The 20,505-nt window shown below is 48.8% G+C and overlaps 1 protein-coding gene across 2 annotated transcripts in view; it reads right to left on the bottom strand.

The window, feature by feature from the left end:
* LOC112993359 (chromatin remodeling regulator CECR2) overlaps positions 1-20,020 on the bottom strand; it is a 106,902-nt gene extending 86,882 nt beyond the window's left edge. For both annotated transcript variants that reach the window (XM_064515228.1, XM_064515234.1), the window contains exon 1: positions 19,525-20,020. In XM_064515228.1, the coding sequence (XP_064371298.1) occupies positions 19,525-19,692 (168 nt within the window). In that variant the 5' untranslated portion in view covers positions 19,693-20,020. The remainder of the gene's footprint in view (positions 1-19,524) is intronic.
* Between the last annotated feature and the right edge of the window lie 485 nt (positions 20,021-20,505).

The raw sequence follows: 20,505 nt of genomic DNA, 5'->3' as shown, positions 1-20,505 counted from the left end.
AATCGTATAGCTAACAGCTTCATTCAGTGCTCAGCCCTGATTTATACTCTCAGCACCATCTGTCCTACAAACTGAATGCTGTCATTCTCCCCTAGAAAAAGCATGTGACCCTGTAATTAAAAACGATCATCATCTGCAGGTACAAGGCAATGGATTAAAGGTTGCACAGACAACTGTAAATCTATAGTTTCCTGTCAAGTAATTGAATTTGTAATCATTTAGCATCAGTTAACACAGAAAACAATAATGTGCAATAAACCCCTCGCTACCATGCCACAGCAGTGTTTTGAAACAGACACCTTCTCTACCACTGCTACCACTTGAGCTCAAGTACAAATTACATTAGCAGGCAAGGAGAGCGTATTCTCCTTTGAAGAAGTCCCTATAGCACTGAACACTGGAAAGCATACAGGAACAGTCCCATTTTATGGGCTGCCTTGCTAAGTGCAAGTAGCGAAGAGGTTCCCCCCCAGCCCCCAGAGCTAACAGTTGGCCCTTCGGTTTGTTGCATTATGGTTACAGGTTTGGTTTTCATGGTTACATTACTGCTTGCAGTTGTCAAGATAAAAGCTTGGGATTATGTTTCTAGCTGATGACATTTTCCTTGTTTATAACAACAATGAAGGCAAAGTATTATGAATCTTAATTAGGCATGATGACTTTTCCATTATTAAAATATTAGTGTCAAAGTGAGGCTTGAGTTAGGCGTCATCTGAGCAGGTGCATGCAGTTCCTCTCCATCATCTACGGTGAGAGAGGAACACCTCCAGAATGATTCAATCCAGTCCAAAATAGGCTCCTCTCACCTCTCAAACATCTATTCCTTTCCACAGACCATGATGAGAACCTGCATGACCAGTCTGACATCAGGGTCCACATTCAGTACCAAATTATTCTTGCCCCTTTTCTGATCCCCACCACTTATTTCAACTCACACACCATGGTATAGCCAGCACAGCTATTTGCTGGACCATTCCATGAACCTGCTCATAAAGCTGATCTGGGTGAAAAATAACTGGAGGGAAGGGGAGCTGAGTAGCTTTTATCCCCTAGCCTGATGAGCTCCCTGACCTATCCCAGTGTGGCCCCACAAACACTTGTGCTGGCACACCTGAGAAGGTGCTGCTAGGGATATAGGGACTATTTCAGCTAATAGTGCTATCAGAAAAATACACATGGAAGCAGGAGCTAGACAAGTCACCAAGGTGCTGGGCATGTAAACTTAGATGAAAGGAGCTTGGTCTTAAAAACCAAAGACAGAATTCTTGGGCCATCCTTTCTTAGCTAAAAGAGTAACCCCACCTCAAACAACAACAACAAACCAAGAGACACCAACACCCCCCCCCCCCCCACACGGCAAAAAACACAAAACCCCACACTTTCCTGTCTGGCAAGGCAACAGCTGCTATTTTTTGTGTTCCTTACCCACAGGTCCAACTTCAAGTGCTCGTATAATGACTCCTGAAATGAGGTATCAGAGCACAGGCACCAACCACCCTCAAAGACAAACTGTTCCCTGCAGAATGAGAAAAAAATGGATTTTCCCACTGCCCCTTATTACCAGTCCCAATCTGAGCAGTTTCAAAAAAACCAGGAAAAGGTGTATTCTTGCCTCAGAACTAAACACCCTTCTTTCTATCACCTCTCCTGCCCAATCCAGTATTTCAGCAAATTGTTTTTGACTATACAGTGCTAAATGTTATCTTAAAACAATTCTCATGACAATCTGCTCTGTGTTTTGGGAGGTAGGAAAAGAACAGAGGAAAGCATTATGCATCTTCAAAACCATGACTGGTGACAGTCTTGCTGCAAGCAGGAGGGTGGACTAGGGACCTCCAGAGGTCCCTTTTGACCACACATTTCTGTGATCCGATACTGGGGTTTCCTTGTGGTCTTTCCTGAAGTCAGTCTTGACTGGCTTTCCAATCATAATGCTCATCACAGATCATTTACACTTGAAAGTCTCAGTCTCCATTTAGCATCATCTCCCTGTTCAGCTGCCTCTTTTCACTATGTTCTCCATGCTCTGTATACAGTGTAGCACAAAGTCAGCTCCACACCACAAAAAGCAGGGCCAAGCAGGCCATGACACCCAGGACAGGACATCAATGTGGCAATACTCCACCCAAGACCAAAGGACTGTGATGCAAAAGCATTTGGGGCCAGGTGCATGCGTGGATATGGATGCCAGGGGATCTGTGCAAAAGTAGTTCAGTAATATTCAACACACCTTGGATCTTTTGGTGCAGGAATGGGGCACGAATGCATGCAGCCTAAAAGGCACCTGTCTCCAAGCTGCAGCAGATACCACCCCCATCCCATTTCTTCCTGCATCTGGGAAGAAGCTCTTGTGGTTGGACAGGGAAATCAGTGGTCCCTCAATTCCCAGCTGTGTGAGAAAGGCCAGTGGGACATGGGATTCCTCCTCTTCAACCCACATAAGAGCAAGCTACTCTTCTGGGGCCACAGGTACCCTTGCGACAGGGGGAAGAGACCCCCTCACTTGCTGTCTTTCTGGGCAGGAGCCCTAGACTACAAATAAGAAGTTTTATTTGGCAGTTGGATATTTCTCCTACAAGAGGGCTCTGTCCTGGACAGGGTTGAGCATCCTCCTGTTAGCCAGGAAACATCACAGAAGAAAATGCATTACCGTAGCGCATTTGGTCCTCTGCTTCAAAGAAGCCAGAAACATCCCCATGCAGTACCCCATCCCCTACCCACCCCATGCTGCTGCTTCATGTTTGCTCACATGCAGTGTGACAACACCTGTTCCACACACACCAGCCAACTCCTACACATCCATGCTCATCCTCTTGGTTCAACTGGGCTGATCTGGAGTGGGGGGATACACACTCAAAAGGGAGAAAACGGGGAACTCACAGAGCCCCTGCCATTTGTTTAGCTCAGGCACAACTTCAAGCACTGCTGCAATTGTCTAGGAATCGAACAAGTGGCTGAGAGCACCAATTAACACCTCCCAGCATAACAATACCTCCATCCCATCTCTCCCCATTCTCTCAGCAGCTTAACACTTTGGCACCCTGAACGACTTTTCCTCCAGACAGCAGACAAACAATCATAGGGCCAGGAATGAAGGCATACACAGTGCTCTAGCACGAGGAGAGAGGCAGCACACAGTAATAACTGTTATAAAATCTTATATATTACAATAAAGACTTAGAAGTTGACCTGAGACAACTAAGGTTGGTTTGGAGGAATACTTTTTACTCAGACTCAGAGCATTTTTTTGTTAATAGCTATGAGCTGCAAAGATTTCAGAGACAGACCTTTACACAAGAATACAGTGCCCTCTTCAAACAGGGAAAAGCCATACAACCACTTTAATCATAACCGTTCTGGGGGGAGGATTTAAAAAACAAGAATTTCACATTTTCTTCATAATAAAGAAGCAGTAAGCATACAAACTTACTTGTCCTAAAGTTACCTTGAAGTTTCTTTTGTAAACTCAAGTTTGCCAGCTCAACCACATGCAACTGTCTTACGTTACATGACCACATAATACTGTTTATATAGCACTCCATATTCATTGTACAAACTGGATAACAAATCAAACAGAAGTCAAGACCAATTAACAAAAATCGGATATCCCAAAGATAAAGCTTCTGTATCTTGTGTTAGATCAGCAGCTACAGCCAGAAAAAGTGAACAGCTTTGGGATTCCGAGTCCCTCTATCAGAACTTGTGCTACAATTTAAAGCAATACGAAATTATGCTTGGCTGAAAACAAGGCTAGTTACAGTTCATGGTGACATTGCCCATCTACCTTAAGGCTTTGCACCAGTTCAGCTGAGTGGATGGCTGCAATGTGGGCACACCCCCAACACATACAAGGCCTCAGGCTTTGCTCCTTGCTGGAGCCAGAGAAGCACCACCACCGCTAGGGAAGGAGCAGTAATCCTAACCAGCTAAGCTGCACAGCTTTCCACCACACCCCAAGGGCCTTTGCTTCAAAGATATAACATTGAAATGCTAATCTCATATTGTAAACCCATAAACAAAAACAAAGAGGAGGACAGAAGAGGCAAAAGCCTCCCTCAACACCATCCCCAAACTGAATTTCTGGCATTCAGGCATACAGTGTCCTACAAAGCATGATGTTACTCCCCCCGCCATGAGTGCGGCCCACAGCTCTAATATCAAAACTGCGAACAAGCAACATCTTTATGGTTAGATGCATGTAAATAGCCACTTCTACCACACACTAGGATAGTCTTTGTGTCAGAAATCTTTCAACTGACCAGGCACAGACCTGCCAGCCTTACTTATCACTTTCTTTTTTTTTAAACAACAAGATAACATCAAGTATTAGGAATACTAAAACCTATCTGGTTTCTGCAGCTGGGCTCCAGCTTGACTCTGCTATATCCTGAATATGCTTTTACCCACCTCCCCCAAAATGCACACTTTTTCTATCCATGCCTGCCCTCTTGCTCATGAAATGCACACAACTCCCCCCACACACACACTCGGGATGCAGGCTAACAGGCAGGTAGGTGCCCTAGCTCTGGCTTTGCTACAGACTGGGCAGGTATAGAAGACAGCACAAGTCAATTGGTGAGGAAAACAGGTCCGACAGCTAGCCTTGCAAGGGGAGACTGTTAATATCAGGGATCGATAGAAAGGAACATGCTATCCCGAGGCTGGCCGGCCCATCTCTGTGCTTACTCTGCTCTTCCTTCCAACCCTGCCAGTGCACCCGGATCTATAGCAAGTCAACACAGGAGATCATTTCTCACAAGCAAATGCCCTGCACTGGACAGAGCGCTGAAACTGTCTAATTACCCTGAAAGCTGCCCTTTTGTTTTGCATCCTCCCTGTTTTCTTCCGTCTCCTGACCTGTTTTCACAGGCATTTCTGGCTGCCTGTCATGTGGAAGCCAAATTTTAAAGACAAAGCAGTGGCTCATGCATTCATCCCTCCGCTGTCGCTGAGGGCACTACCGCTACCACCAGCCTTCAAAGGAGAGGAAGAGCACAGGTCTAGCAACGCAGACCGTGGGTAAGGGGAAAGCCATGCTGTGTGCCTAGAACGGATGAGCAGCAATTCAATAGCGGGGGAACTGAAGCCAGCCATGGTTAACTCAGGCCAGAAGGTCCGAGGGCTCTTTTCTGCCAAGTTTAGTCTTGGATGACAGTGAAATGTGCTTAATTTGACAGTTTCGTTTTAACATGTATGGGCAAAGTCCAGAAGGCGACAGCAGCAAGGGAGCAGAGCTGGATTATTATAAGGTGGTTTTTCTGCTGCCTCAGCCTAGTGCTCAGTACTAAAAACTGAAACAAAAAATTATAGATGCTGCCTGTTCACTCTAGCAATGAAATAATCAAAAGCACAGTGTGTTCAACAGTGTAACAACATTCTCACATGTATATGGCAAGTGTTATGAAAAGTCAGCCTTTTGCTATAAATTTCAAACCCGGGCCCACCTTTGGCATTACAGAAGCCGAAGCTGGGGCACAGCACTGGAGGTGGTAGCCATGGGGCTGCAACACATGGGACTACGGACCCAGGTAGGAATGCAAGCTGCCAGCAATAAGCAGAAGTTTGGTCTGGAAACCAGCAGCTTTATACTACAAATCAGTTTGCAAGCTATCATGGGGGACACTCAGAAAAACTGCTTGAATTTGTATTACTCTTCCTCCTCCCAAACAAAAACAAAGCCACAGCAGGGAATAATTGTAGGTTCTGTTAAACTGTTTCTCCCTATGGCTCTTTTCACATTCTTTTTTAATCTACAGTAAAGGAAAGTTGTGGCACTGATATGACATATGTGTCCTCCTACAGCTATAGGAGATACACTTGTATTCCCACAAGCACATGTGAAATGCAGTTCCTCAAGCAGCCATTGAAGCAGTAGAGAGAAGTATGTAGTTAACAGTAAGTTTAACTACTGGAATTCTGTCAAAAATGTAGAGATATTTGGCTTGTTTAGGGTTGTGTGTCTGTGGGGACGGGGAAGAAGAACGCTTCAGAGACACATGAGAACATCTTCCAACCTCACTTGACTATTTTTTCTAAAGAAGTGTGAAGTGCATCTTTCTTCACTGACACTTTGCTCTCTGCTAGTCAATACAAAGCCATCGGTTGCTTTACCACGCATGCCTGGCCACCAGCTTCCATAAGCCGAGTGCACTCTCCAGGCTTTTGAGGATTTAAGACTTTTTTTTGTAGAGCATTGCCAGACATACTGATCACGGAGTAGGTAAAATACCAAATGCCAACTCAATGGGAGGGTATAACCGCACCTCTGCTTGTCCTTGCCATGCTCTACACAAGAGACACACCTGGGATGTCCAGCCCTGGCTATGATGCAGCCACTCCCCCCCTTCTGCTCCTGGTCCCCACATTCAAAAAGCTGACCTCTCCATTTCACACAAGTGCACCCCAGGCACACAGGGCAGTAAAGGGTTAATTTAATTAGTTCTGTGTGTGCTCAAAGAATTACAGGCAACTTCATTTAATTATTAAGTAGCCAATCAGGTAATCTCTGTATCTGATTAGCAGGCTAATGAAATAATGTCTTCCAGTTCAAAGCTGTCATTCCAATCAAGAGACAGCCCGTCAGCTAGGGGGAAGAGCTGGCCAGGTTTCCATGGGCTCGAGGCTTTTGGTTTTGGACAGGGGAGCGACAGCAGGGAGAGTAAAAACCTTTTTGCACCGCATCCTACAACCTCTGCCTTTGCACAGGGAAGCACAGCTTCCCAGGCAGGTGTGCGCCCCTTGCCTCCCGCTCCCGGATGCCCACGAATATGCCAGGACCACGAGCAGCCTCCGAGCAGGGTGCTGTGAGCACCAGGCCATCACTGTATCACGTAGGTACTGCCCACTGAGATTGCTGCTAAATATGTGGGGCATGACTCTGCGATGGTCCACATGGGAAAAGAGTCACACAGCAAAGCCATTACAGTGCTAAGAGGAAGCCAGAAAAACCTCCTCCCTCCCCCACCCCACTCTCTGCTCCTGTGTCATATGCAGTTATTTCCAGCCTGGGGAAAAGTGCAGGGCGGCAGCTGTCACACGAGGCAAGGACTTGCCCCTTTTCAACAGGGATTTCAGGACTAAATGACCCATTACAATTAACACAGCTGCAAGAACTGGGACACTTCCACGCAGCACAAGAGGGGGCTTGGGAGTGGGGGAGGAAAGGAGAAGAAAAGCAGAGGGTTAGGACCATGCTCCTAAGACCTGGCATGGAGTCTCTGACCCCTCCACTTTGCAAGCACTAGCTCAGCTGTCTTCAGCCCACTGCTTATTGCTCAGCCTCGCACCCCGTGCCAGAAGCCCCCGCCGCAGCACTGTGATGAGGGGAGCAGCCGGGTTCAAGTTCACCGCACCGCTTGTGGGAGCTGCCCCTTCATGGCACTACTGCTCCTGCTCAGAAATTCCCCTTCCTAAGCAGTAGTACTAGGTACGCCACTGCAGTACAGCAGCACAACTGCTTTTTGCACAGCCATGCACATACCAACTTTTAATTAGATAGTCCAGGTACCAGTATCAGCCTAGCTGCAGCAAGATGTGGTTCAGCATGACCTATCCACCAGAGTATTTACCCAAGGACAGACTTTGATGTCCAAGCTCCATCTTGTGCTGCTGCAACTCGCTGCATGTCCTCTGCTGCTAGTTCAAATGCTAATTCAGTTACAATTATAGGAGCCGCCACAGCACCTTTGGATTGCAGGGCACTTGTGTTTCTGAGAGCTAGATCACCTTCCTGGTGACACTTCCACTCTCCAGCTGCATTTCCCCGGAAAAAAACACAGCCTCCAGGATACCCACACCAAACAGCAATAGTTTTGTTAAGTCATCACATGGAAAATGAATGCACTTAGAGAGAATCCCAAGAGGCGGCAGAAAAATTGCAAGCAGTCTCCAGACAGCCAGTTAGACAGCTGGCTTTCCACGAGAATGCTGAAGTGTTGACACTTTTTGTTGACCCTTTCTTCCTGAGCATATCCCATGAACAAGAAATAAGACTGCCAAATGGGAAGACACATCTCCCTCTCTTCTCTTTGCTGACTACAGCCATTACAAATGAAGGGAACTGGTTAGATCAAGAAATTGAGGCTTGGACAGCACAATGAAGCATCCACTAATAATTAATCCCTTAACAGCCTTCCTGCCAACTGGCTACAGATTAGGCAATGATTATAAATTGTAGTTACTCTTCCAAGGAAAAACAACACAACATCATATGGAAGTCTGTGTTCACCCTTTAATGCTTTAAAAATTTCAGCTGAAATCAGTCCAGCTTACAATTAACAAGAGAAAAGTCTTCCTAACCATCCTCCTGAAAAACTTCAATCCTGAAATCCAAGCTGGGCTCCTCCGGCTTGTGCTTTACAAGTTACAAAGCAACAAGAATAACAAAATAAAAGTGGTAAAACTTGTGTCGTTGAAGTTCTAAATCTGCAGAAGGAGTAAGTATATTAGCCACACAGATACTATTGTTACCCCTGTATTCCTGGCATCCTGCTACCTCAAGAAACATACAACAGGACCTGCCAAGACAGTGCTGTTTCACCACTTATTAACTAGCACACAGATGCAATCTGAGCCCTATTTAAGCACAAGCAACTGAAGCAGCCACCTGGGGACCAGCATTCCTTGACAACCCCATGGCACACATTCCCGCCCCGCATCCCCCAGCAGTGAAACCAGGTCAGGGAGGTAAAGCATGACCTGATCTCCACCTCTGATAGCACCAAGCCCTGTCCCATACCCTCTTGCCACCCTTGCCACGGTCAGCAGGTCTGACTGCATGCACCCCCACAAGCAATGAACAGGATACCGATACCCATCCGCACATGCGAAGGGACTCCCGTGCAATGCTGTGGCTATTTGCAGATCAGCCATCATCCAAAACGTCCCAAAATGAGAAAGTCCAGGCGTTTGGCAGGGCAGATGCTTACTATAGTGAGTAGTTTGTCCTGCCGAGGGACTCGTAACACCCTCCCAAATTACACACTGCCCTTTACAGGACACCGCAGCAGCTGGAATCAGCTCCCTTCTCACATTCCTTAATAAGCACTTCCATCGCCACGCAGGGTGGATGTCGGGCATCAGCTGCAGTTAATCATAACCAAGAGCTGTGCTCCCTTTCACTATGCTCCAGCACTATCTGCAGCCTAAGAATATCCAGCACCACCCTGCTGAGGCAGGGGAGCCAAGTGGTCCGAGTTCAGGGGCCTCACAGGTCCCCCCCCCCCGTCACCGGGGACTTTCACTCTGCCTCCTCCCAGCAGCAGCCTTTGGCAGGGTCCCCCCCCCCCGATAGCTGGTTGAGATCCTACAGATCATGGAAAGATAATCCATCGCACTACTAATGCACTACTGCAGCTGTCCATGGAGAAAATCCCCTTTCAACCAAAAAACCCCCTCAAGCCCTTTGATCCTCTCCAACACACAATTATCTTAAGGGCAAAGTAGTCTTCTGTGCCTCGGCACCTTGTATTGGGCTGAAATAAAAGAAATCGAGACGGCTATTCCCTGCTTATTCTACACGGCTGCTCTGTCCTACAGGGCGATCAGTTCAGGCTATTTCACCACAGGCAAGCAAATCCTGGTGGACAGATACCTGCGCATGCTGGATGACCAGAGCCTGGAAGAAACTTTAGGGAAAAAAGATTTAAAAAAGAAAAACTTCAAATTCTAAGAAGGGTAATCAAACTTTTCCCTACTTTGTTTCTGTGCAAGACAATTGAACCGACTGATTTCAACTGCATGTTTAGGCCTGACTTTGGAAGGAACAATTTAAAGGACAACCATGCACTTTAATTCATATTTTTCTAAAGAGAATGTCAACTCTTAGAAAGCATATATACATATATGCATGTATGCATAGTGTGTATACCTGTAATATAATATGTAACAGAGCAAATCTTGATTCAGTACCAGAAAAACAACCCCCAAAATCTTTTACAAAGGATGATAAGGATTCTTCTCCAGGTGCCCCCCCTTGCTGCATGACCTCTTATTACCTGCAGTTTCACTCCACCTGCTACCCACAGCCACAGTGTGATAAGCATTTCTTTCAGCAGAAGGGTCAGCTATAAAAAGCCCTTCCCCTCCCCGCTGCCTGTTTCCATTCTTGTGCCACTACTTCAGTTATGCTGGTGCAACCCTTTGTGGGGCTATACAGTGAACCAGCTTAGGGAACTGCTCCTGGTTAAACATAACTCACTTAAAGGGAAAAAAGTTATTTTTTTAATTCAGGTGAACAGTTTTACTGCCATCGGTGAAGGGTGGCAGGAGCTGCCATGGGATGAGTGCTTGAGAATGTGTCCTCTGGTTCCACCAGACACCTGGTCACAGGTCCACGAGTAAAACAGCAAAACTGGCCGTATGACCACAGGCTGTCCAATGAACAATACAAAAATAAAGAGAGATTTAAAGTCACTTCTCTAATCCCCTGAAATCATGTTAATTTAAGAGGAACGCAACAACTACATTTTGTCCAAATTCTTGGACCAGTTTTCTAAAAATCTTTATATAAAATATTATGCCATGCACACATTTTTCTATCAATCACCCAATAACTTTTGAGTTCTTGGCTGACTTAAACCAAAAGCAGCATCAGTGCAAAGGTGTTGGACATACAGTTTCTATATTGAGTGCTCACCACACCTGGCCCCTACAACCACCCCCAGACTGTATGTTTGCATGCCAGTGCACACACAGCCTGCACGAGGTTTGGCTAACCAAAGGGTGAAAGAGCAGCAGGTGAGCAGCACGGGATGAAATGAGGCTTTGAAAGGGGAGGACACAGTCAGGAACAGACATGAAGAGGGACACTGAGGAAAGCTAGATGTGAGGACATGATGGGCTGCCATCTCCCATGTTCAGATCAGGAGCCCTATGAAGCCAGGACTCGCTTGTGCTCACAAGTGCAATGAGTTTGCACTCGAAAATGCATTTTACCTTTATGGAGCCCCCTTAAGGTTAACCTGTTCAGATGTCACAAAGCAAGCTGCATCTTGGGCCTAATTCAGTAAGGGTTAGGCCTAACTGAGGTTTTACAACACTATATAAAAACATGGAAGGGGTCTTTCCTGTCAGGCTTTTTTTCCCCCGAAAATTTCTTTTTGTGTTTGAACCTTCACAGCACACCAGAAGAGGGAGCCTCTGACTCCTCTCCCATGCTCATCATTTGTTTTATATTAGCAACAATGACAAGCTCTATTAATAAAGAGTCAAGCTCCTAAATTGAACTCTCACCTCTTGCCTCCTAAAACAAATAAGAAAAAACCCAAGCAAGACCAAAAAAACCCCTCTTTGCTTTGTGTTATGGATGTATAAACATATTTGTTGCCTAAACTCCTTGTGTACAGATGTCACCTAAAATGGAAAAACAAAAACCCCCCAGCTCTTTCTTCCTACCTTTTGGCTTTGCAAAGCTCCATCTCCTTTAGAGCAGACGTAATGGGAGAAAGAGTCAGAGAACTAATGGTTTTTACCAATGAGGAGGAACAAGACCCTCCAAGGCTGCTTTCACAACCAGGAGCCCCAGCAACCAGAGCAGCACTAAGCCAAGGGTTTGGAGGCCTGTGGTTGACCCAGCAGCTCACCGCTGGGGAAACATGAGGTCCTGCTCCCCTCTGCCACGTGCTCCCACCGCTTCGCCCATGCTGCCTCAAATGCCGCAGGCAGGAAAGCAACCCTGCCCAAGCCCTGCAAGATGCCGCAGAGTCAGGAGCAAGGTCGGAGCGAGGCGAGAGCTGGAAAGGGAGCAAGACTTCCTCCGGGCAGCGGGCTGCCCGCAAAAGCAAAGCTTCAAGTTTCACAGCTCCCTCAACAGCGCGTATGCAGCCCTTTCCGCAGAGCCAAACGCACCAATTTAACCACACTGATTTAAAAAGCAACAAAGGAATACACCCCGCACAGGCAGCGAGTTACTGAAATAAGCTAAATCAATATAGGTAAAAGCTGAACCACTTAAAGTACACCTAGCATTAAGGGTTTGCACTGTTTAAATCAGATCAGTCTCAAAATTGTTGTGTTACACTGGTGGCCTGCCCTAGAACAGAGAAGGTCTAAGAAACATTACGCCCCTTGTATTTCAAGTCTTGTGGTATTAACTTCACATACCGTCCTCTCCAGCCAGGCTTCGGCACTCCTATCCTGGATGATATTTAACAGCTTTGTTTTCAGGAGAAAGTTGGTACCTTAGCCAGGCATTTATAAAAAATAAGAGTTCATAAAGACCTAACTTTAAAAGGTGTCACATATGGCTGTTGGGCCACCTCAGAGCAACATTTGCAAAGTAAAGACCTTGACTGCAATTAGTCTGTAGTGTCAAGTTATTCCCCTGTCCCCAGTAAAGACCGACTTAAGAGCACACGCACAAAAAAAAGCATGAAAGTACAGCAAAAACGTGACAAACAAAATGCACCAAAATCAATTTTCTCTATCAGCTGTTTTCTGTTCTTTACACAAAGGACTCCAAACCCCTCCTAACTACAGGAGTACTCCACCTAACAGGATCTGCTAACGCGGCCTTCCTTGCAAGGAAGGCAGGGAGAACAGGCACACAATAGGAAGGAGACTTGCTAAAGGGAATAGATCTGTTAAATTAACACATTTTCTGTCAACCAAATCAGCTGCCCCTAGTGCTATTGTTGGTGAAACAATGGAGACCCCAGGAATGGGCACCCATTAAAAGGAACAAGCCTGCTGAAAGGATACACTCTAAGGCACAGTGTTGTGTGTTTAACAGGATTCTCTACTGTAAGGAAGGAGGAATCACTGGGCTGCATTGTTCTCACAATCCCAGCAGATGCTGTTTCTTTGGGTAAAAGGGGGAAAAATAATTTTCATAAACATCTACTATAAGATTTAAACTATAAACTTTTAATTCAGGAACTTTCAACTCCCTGGCTGCCGTCGTTTCTCCCTAGCCCTTTTCTTGAGGAGATTTTCCCTGAAAGAAGCCTATGAAAGCATCCATTGCCATTACAAAAGTTAATTCTTCACCCTTCATGCAGGCACTTAACAGATGCCAGGGGCAGAATGGCACAGCTCTACAGTATTCTTTGCAGGGAGAGAAAGACCACAGTTAAGCAGGTCTACATATAAAGCTGCAACACTTTTAAGGTGTTACTTTTAACTGGTTTAGTTAGTGCAAATTTCAAAAAGAACATAAACTCGAAGCCTAATTTAGATGCATCATGCAATGGTTTAAATCAGCTTCATTAAATTGGTATAGGTTTGCGGATAGTCAAGGCTTTGTAAACAAAGCAAACTGCTAAGTCATATTTAAACTACTACACAGAACATTTTTTTTTCTAGCAGAGGCTTTACACTAAATTATCTTAAACTGTTTTCTAAACGAATTCAGCTTAAACTGTTAAATTTGTGGGTGCACAAACAGCTAACAACAGATGTGATTTTTCAGAGTCCGCTGTGCTGCTGGAAGAGGTAATTGCCTCCAACTACTAATCACCACAGAAAATCCATAGCATCAACCCCACACACTCTACCCATATCTCTGAATTTCTCATTGAGGGACTCTTCCTCTTCTGCCCTAGACTGCTGCAGTCATTCTCTCTGACTTCCCTGCCACCAAAGTCAGATCCATTCAAAATGCTGCTGTCAAAATAACCTTCCTTACCCATTGTTCAGACACCCTTCTTTCTGTGTGCAGTCACTTCTGGTTTCTTTTCAGAGGCTTAAGATAAGGTTTTAACTCCCATATCAACCTCCTAAACTACCTATTCCTACTCCTTTTTTTTTGCGTCCAATTATACAGTCTCATTATAGAAAATGTAAACACTTGTTAAAAAGTTTAAGATTTACACTTGTGAAAATGTGACTTGCATGTGAAATGTAAACCGATACAATGCTTTCCAATTTGCAGACCACTTGAAACAACAGCCCTGAGAAGTATCTCTCTGCCTCCCCCTCCTTAATCTCAACGGACTCTAAAGCCTAATACTGACATTTAGAGTGTTAATGATTCTATTATAAACAGAGTAAGTAAGGTGGCAAAAGTGAGCCCAGGAAAGTAAGAACTGCTGCTGAAACATGGGAAGAGGGATGAGACAGGCAACAGAAGCAACAAAACCAAATGGCAAATGGGACAGGTAGAAAGAGCAATAAAAACAGCACTAATCCTATGTTTCAGCACATTTTTCTTACATGATAGTCAAATAACAAATGCCCAGCTTGCCCTCCAATGGAGTCTGTGCTGCCCTGGGGAACCAGAGCCACCGAGGAATGACAGTGCTATATAACCTGAATTCACACACCAGTCCATAAATGGATATCTCTGCACAGTGGGGTTGACACTCTTTCTAGTCTGCATGTTTGAAGCCCATCATCACTTTTCCCAACTCTGTCTACTCATCACATAGCACAAGTCTCTGCACTGCCTCTGCTCTATCCTTCCTCAATTTGCTTTTTTCTAAAACCAAGTGCTAACTCCAGCTAGAGTTAAGCTTTTAGTGAGTAGATCCATTATTCAGCCTTTTTCCAAGCAGTTGGTGTCCACTCGCTTCCACTCTAATGTTTAACACCAACGGGCAAACGGTGAGAAGGACATCCTAACATACAAACTATTCTACTGAGAAGGCACTTTAACTACCTCCAACCTATCTTGTGTGAGCAGAGCTCACCTACATGAATTCACTTTCATTTTTTACATGTTACACTTGCATGTTACACCTACCTGTGGCACTTGCCTTAATTAGATTTTGAAGTCTTATAATCAGACACTACCTGGCCATCTCAGCTATTACCCAGCATGATGAGGCATCACTAGATGCTGTACATGCTACTATAATACAAACAATAATGCAGTCCTGGACCAGAATAGCTATAGAGGGCTGAAAGTTTAACACTCGGTTTTTGTAGCATACTGCTTATGCATTTAACTCCATACAGGTGACAGAACAGGAAGGTTAAGCAGTTTTGGTGTCAGGGATCACACAGGACCCACCCAGAGGGCAGAAAGCAAGAAACTCCACGGAGGAATTACAGTAAGACCCGACCTGACAAAACATCATGGGCCAGCAGAGGTCAAAGCTTAGCTGGCCATCTTGTCTTCACTAGGAAAAAGGACACATTTTCCTAAGTATTAAACTTCTAACACACCTGAGGTTTAACATGTTAACGACTGTTTGTTTTTAACAGTTCTATCTGGCTTGCACAGAAAAAAACCTGTCCTTTGCTCTCTCCCTCACCCGGCCACAGCTGAACATTTGCAGCACAGAGGTGGGAAGGTGAGAGATGCCAAGGGGCTCCCTCCCTCTCCCCACACTCTTCTTCCTCCCAAGGGACCCATAGGAGCAGTAGCAGCCACTGCTTTTTAACGGCCACAAAACATTCCTGAGAGAAAGAGCCTGTCCAAGACCTGAAATGGCAGATACTGAGCTATAGGAGAAAAGAGGAGCGCCAGAGCAGCAGTGCTCTCTTTGGGTGAGAGGAGAGCAGCTAAAGGTAGAGCCAGAGCCTGAAGTGCGAGGAAGGGGAAAGAGGAGAGGAAAAGCTTCTTAAAGACATAGTGAAGTTAACAGCAGAGGCAATTTGCCCAAAGGCGCTTTTAAAAACCGCAGGGAAAGATTTATGTTTTCCCTATGTAATGTGGCTTTTCCCCTTTTCCAAATAAACTAAGTTAACAACAATGTTTTGACTGTTTTCAAGCAGGTTCTCAAAAATCGCTCCTCTGGACCTACCAAGGCACAAGTTCTTAAATGGGTTAGTCCACCGCTCTCAGGAGCGCATGCCAAAGAGCTGGGTGGCCATGCCGCTCTGGCTTCTCTCCAGGTTTTTTTTCAGTTGTGCTGAAATACAGTTGAAAACGTTAAGTGTTCTCCTAACGTTTTCTACCTAAACAATTGCTGCAGCTACCAGGAGCATTTCTGTCCCATAGGGGAGAGCACGTGTCCAGGAGATGCTGTAGCAAGAGCTGTCACACACAGCAGGCCAGTTTTGAAGAGGGAAACAAATCGCTTCCTATCATCACATGCACTAACTTGACTGTGGAAAGCATCTTTTTTTTTGTCTACCAAGGCAAGCCTATGAAAAAGGTTGATAACCCCCACGTGGACAGATCTTCTCACCCTGAAATACTATTAGAGCGGATAAGGACAAACACTCAGCATAGATTTTATGAGCCCCTGGGAAAGAAACCACAACCAAACCAACACAACTAAAAGCCCACTTTTGAAGTGGCAGGGAAGTTTTGTACAGCAGATGGCTGACAAGGCAGCCATTATAAGGGGGGGGGGAACCCCCCCCCCCCCCCCGAGAACTCAGAAGTCCCCTCTGTCACCCTCAGAGATCCATGCAAAACCCGGCGTGAACCCGAACGCGTCCCGGTGCACACGCGTGCACTCGCTCGTGGCCCACTGAACTTTTGACCTGGTGGTCGCCCGAACCCCTCCTGAGCCCATCGCAGTGTGATGCTGCAGAGATTTGAAAAGCGGAGCCCCGCGCCCCGTCAGGCGCCTGCATCTGCCGGAGTCGGCATGGGGGCTGGCTGCGCCCACCCCCTCCCCGAACAATGCCCGGGGCCTGGCCTGATGGATGCGCTCCTTTATTCCTGCTCCGGACACCCCTGCCCCAGTCCGCGAGAAAGAAAACAAAACATCTGCTTCCCAGGTTTCTGACACATCCAGCTGCTGATGGCAGCCCACATCTGGAAGGCTCGCTTTCTTTTGGGCCAAAAGTTTTGCATTTAAAAAGGGGAGGGGAAATATACCAAAAGAACTCCACGCTGCCTCACTGTACTACCCCCCCTAAACTTTTCAAGTATTACCAGCAGATTTGCTCAGTCAGGGTGGGACAGGTCCAGATGGCCTATCACCGTAGTGCCTTCTGACTAAATGCAGGCAGAGATATCAGAAAAAAACAAATTGGTGGTGGGTGGGTAAAAACAACCCAAAAGATAACAGCTTTTTTTTTTAAAAAAAGCACAACCAAAGATCAGATTTTGTCCAGTTTGGGAGCAGCAGTGACTGTAGCAGCGAAACTGAGGGTGCAGTAAGGTCTGAGCAACCGAGAAAGCAAGGGGGATTTGTTACCAGTGCAATTACAGGGTTAGTTTAAACCACTGGAGACACTCTAACGTCGGCATAAAAAGGCACCAGCCAGGTTCTCACTTGAGAACCAACCTAAGCCCTCCCCGACAGGGAGAATATCCTCCAGAAGCAACTGACCGCATCCCGAGCGAGGCCGGCCCGTAGTGACATAGGATGCAGGTGGACAAACATTTGCTACGAAGCACTTTGAACATCAGAGCATTTCAGCTAATGCTCTGAAGTGACCCGCATGAGCTTTCCATCTCTGCTTCAATACATTGCTCCAACCCACCTGTTTTTCACTTTGCATCAAAATGGACTGGGGCACTCACCCCCTCAGCTACCACATCCCAGTGGAGGGACAGTAACTTTTGACCAAGTGGGACAGTAACTTCTCAAACACTTGCCGTCAGCCACAAGCGCGCCTCCCACAATAACCAAAGCTAGAGCAAGAAAATTTCATCTGTAGATGAGCACACAGCTTCATTCTTGGTGGCTAGCCATTTTTTCCCCCAATATTGCCTTGAGTTCTAGTGTTCCTTAAATGCCTAGAAGAACGGCCATCTCCATTTTATGCAGAAGCCCCTGAAACCCAAAGTCCATCTCAGATGCACCAGAATATCCTGTGAGAGCGCCAGAAGGGACACTGGCATTCCTAAGTGAGAAACCAAGGGAGGAGCCTTCTTTATGCAGCTGAATAAAATACAAACCAAGAATCACATAAAGCAACACAAAAAAAAAAAAAAAAAAAAAAAAAAAAAAAAAAAAAAAAAAAAAAAAAAAAAAAAGCATTACCAAGTCCCCTTGTGGTTTCACTCCATAAACCATGTAGGCTCTTTGTGCAACACACCATTCCCAGATATCCCTGAAACCACTGATGAGACGGGAACAACTACACCAGGGAAGAGGTAACAAGATGGTGAACTTCAAGGAAGAGCAAATTTTAAAGCAGCCTGCGCTAGACCACTCATACCGTGCAGGGAAAGGGAAGGAGATGGACTCTGCACGCCTGAAGCTGCAAAGTTATGACAGCTGTACCTGTCCCCTAGCAGCACGCAGATTTTAACCGTGATTTCCACTGGCCCTCGTACAAAGCGTCACCCTTTAAAACCAGCCTCCGCAAAACGCAGTAGGCCACCCCTGCGCGCAGAGGCTGCTAGCGACGTTTTCGGTGGGCTAGTCGTGCTTCGTGACACCCTCCGCACCAGCCCACACGCACTCCTCTCCCCCTGGCAACCCCCAAAAGCAGTTAATATGTCCCGAGTGATGCCGACAACCCCACCCTAAGCGTGCTCCAGGAACCAAAGGGGAGCCCACGTTTACTCCATTTGTGAAGCAAGCCAGATGCTAATTGCCTCCAAAGGTGAAAGGCTAGTGCCTTGGCCCTTTTATCATTGTAAATTCAGGTTCCTTCAAGACTCCGCGCTGCCGGCCGCAGAGCCTCCCCCTTTAATGGTTTTGCCTCAATAGGAGGGGGAGGGGAGTCCCCTTTCGCCAGAAGTTGCATCATTGAGAGACCTTACCCACTCTCAAGACTTCGAACTGCATAAGGGATTCCCCCTCCTCGGAGATGCGCATCCTGCTCGAGGCGGTGTGCTCTTTAGGGCTTCGCACATCCTATTGAACTTCCCAGCATCTCTGCAATTCGCATTCACGGGGCAATTGCTGCCTTTAAAACACGCACGCCACCATGTTATTCACCCGGTTTATTGCCAATGTGCTGGCAAGAATAGCTTTTCACCGCACGCACAAAAGGTTTCCAACCCCAACACACTTTGTTTTTAACATTTGCTGCCGGAGCGCAAAATATTTACAGAACATTAGCCGCACGCACCACGGGGAAAATAGGGAAAAAAAAGAAAAAGCGCACGGGAAAGTTGCACAAGAAAAAATTTGGGAAAAAAAATAGGCATAAAACCAGCGAGTTGTCTATCCGCGGCGCGCAGATACGCGTCCAAGGCACCGCAGCTTCCCCGAAACCTCTCTTGTGCCCCCCAGAGCAGCCCGCACAATGAGCGCGGCGCTGCCCCACGGCGCAGCCCCCGCCGGCGGGACCCACCGAGAGGCCGGAGACAGGCAGAGCCTCCGGGGGCCGGGCCGGACCCCCGAGCCCCGGCCAGGTGGGACCCCCCCCTCCGCCACCCGCGGGCACGACCGGCCGCGGGGCACCGGGGGGCCCGGCCCCGCCTCCCGCCGCCACCATTTTGGGCAAGGCTGGGGGGGGCGCGGGGACCCGCGGACGCCCCCGCTTTGTGTGTGCGTGTGTGTGTGTGTGTGTGTGTGTGTGTGTGTGTGGACAATGCGGCCCGCGCCGTGCCCGCTGCCCCGGCCGTGCGCCCCGTCGGGGAGCGGCGGGGAGGCGGGGGAAACGCGGCCCCGGGACGGCGGCGACGAAAGTTTTGCGAGAGGCGCCGGAGCTGCGGCACCGCCGCGGGCGGCGCGGCCGCGACCCGGCCCTGTCGGTGCGGCGGCGGCGGCAGGGGGGTCTCACCTCTATCTCGAAGTCGGGCAGGCGGAAGGCGGTGCGGAAGAGCGAGCAGAAGTGCGCGATGGCCGGGACTTCCCACCAGGAGCGGAGCTCGTCCAGCGCCGCCGCCGCCTCGGAGCCGGCCGCGCCGCCGCCGCCGCCGCCGCAGCCGCCGTCCTCCTCCGGGCACATCTCCCGCGGCCGCCGGCTGCCCGCCCGCTCGCTGCCTCACTCCGCGGGCGGCTGCGCGCCGCCGCCGCGCTCCGCTCCGCCCGCCCCCCGGCGCCACGCCGCCCCGCGGCCGCCCCCCGGCGGCCCCGCGCTGCCCCCTCGCTGCCGCCCGCGCGCGGGGCCGCTCCGCGCTGGCGCGGGGGGCGCTAGGGCCGGCGGGGGCGCTGCTGCTGCTGCCGCTGCTGCCCCTGCTGCGGGCGGGCGGCGGCCGCCGCGGCGCGGGCCCGCCCGCCTCCGCCTCCCCCTCCCCGCGCCGCGGCCCTCGCCGTGCAACGCGACCGCCGCGCCGCGCCGCCGGGAGCAGATGGGGCGCGGGGGGGCCGGGGACGGCCTGCGGGGCGGGGGGCGTGGCCCCGGGCGGGCGGGCCAATGGGGAGGCGGTAAGGGCCCCCGCGGGGCGGGGCCTCGTGGCGAGAGGGCGGGGCCGGGAGGGAGGGGGCGGGGCCGGGAGGGAGGGGGCCGCGCGGCAGTGCACGAGGAGTGGGTGGAGCTGGCGCTCATCACAACAACAGGCCCCCCGCGCCCGCCGGGGACACGCCCACTGGGACGGGGCCGCCTGCGGGGCGGGGTGGGGCGGGGCGGGCCGCGAGGCGAGGGGCGGGGCTGGGGCGGCCCGTTGACCGTTGCTGCCCGTTGCTGGCCGCGCGCTCCGCGACCGGCGGGAGGCGATGGGCTGAGCGCCTCCGAGAGATCTCGCAGCCCCTCCTCGGACCCGGCTCGCCTCCCTCCCCCGCCGCAGCGGAGCCCCGTCCGTTACTGCCGTCGAGACGGCTG

The sequence above is a fragment of the Dromaius novaehollandiae genome, chromosome 1 (assembly GCF_036370855.1).
Source record: "Dromaius novaehollandiae isolate bDroNov1 chromosome 1, bDroNov1.hap1, whole genome shotgun sequence".
Taxonomy (NCBI): Eukaryota; Metazoa; Chordata; class Aves; order Casuariiformes; family Dromaiidae; genus Dromaius; species Dromaius novaehollandiae.
This window is presented reverse-complemented; position numbering and strand designations above follow the sequence as displayed.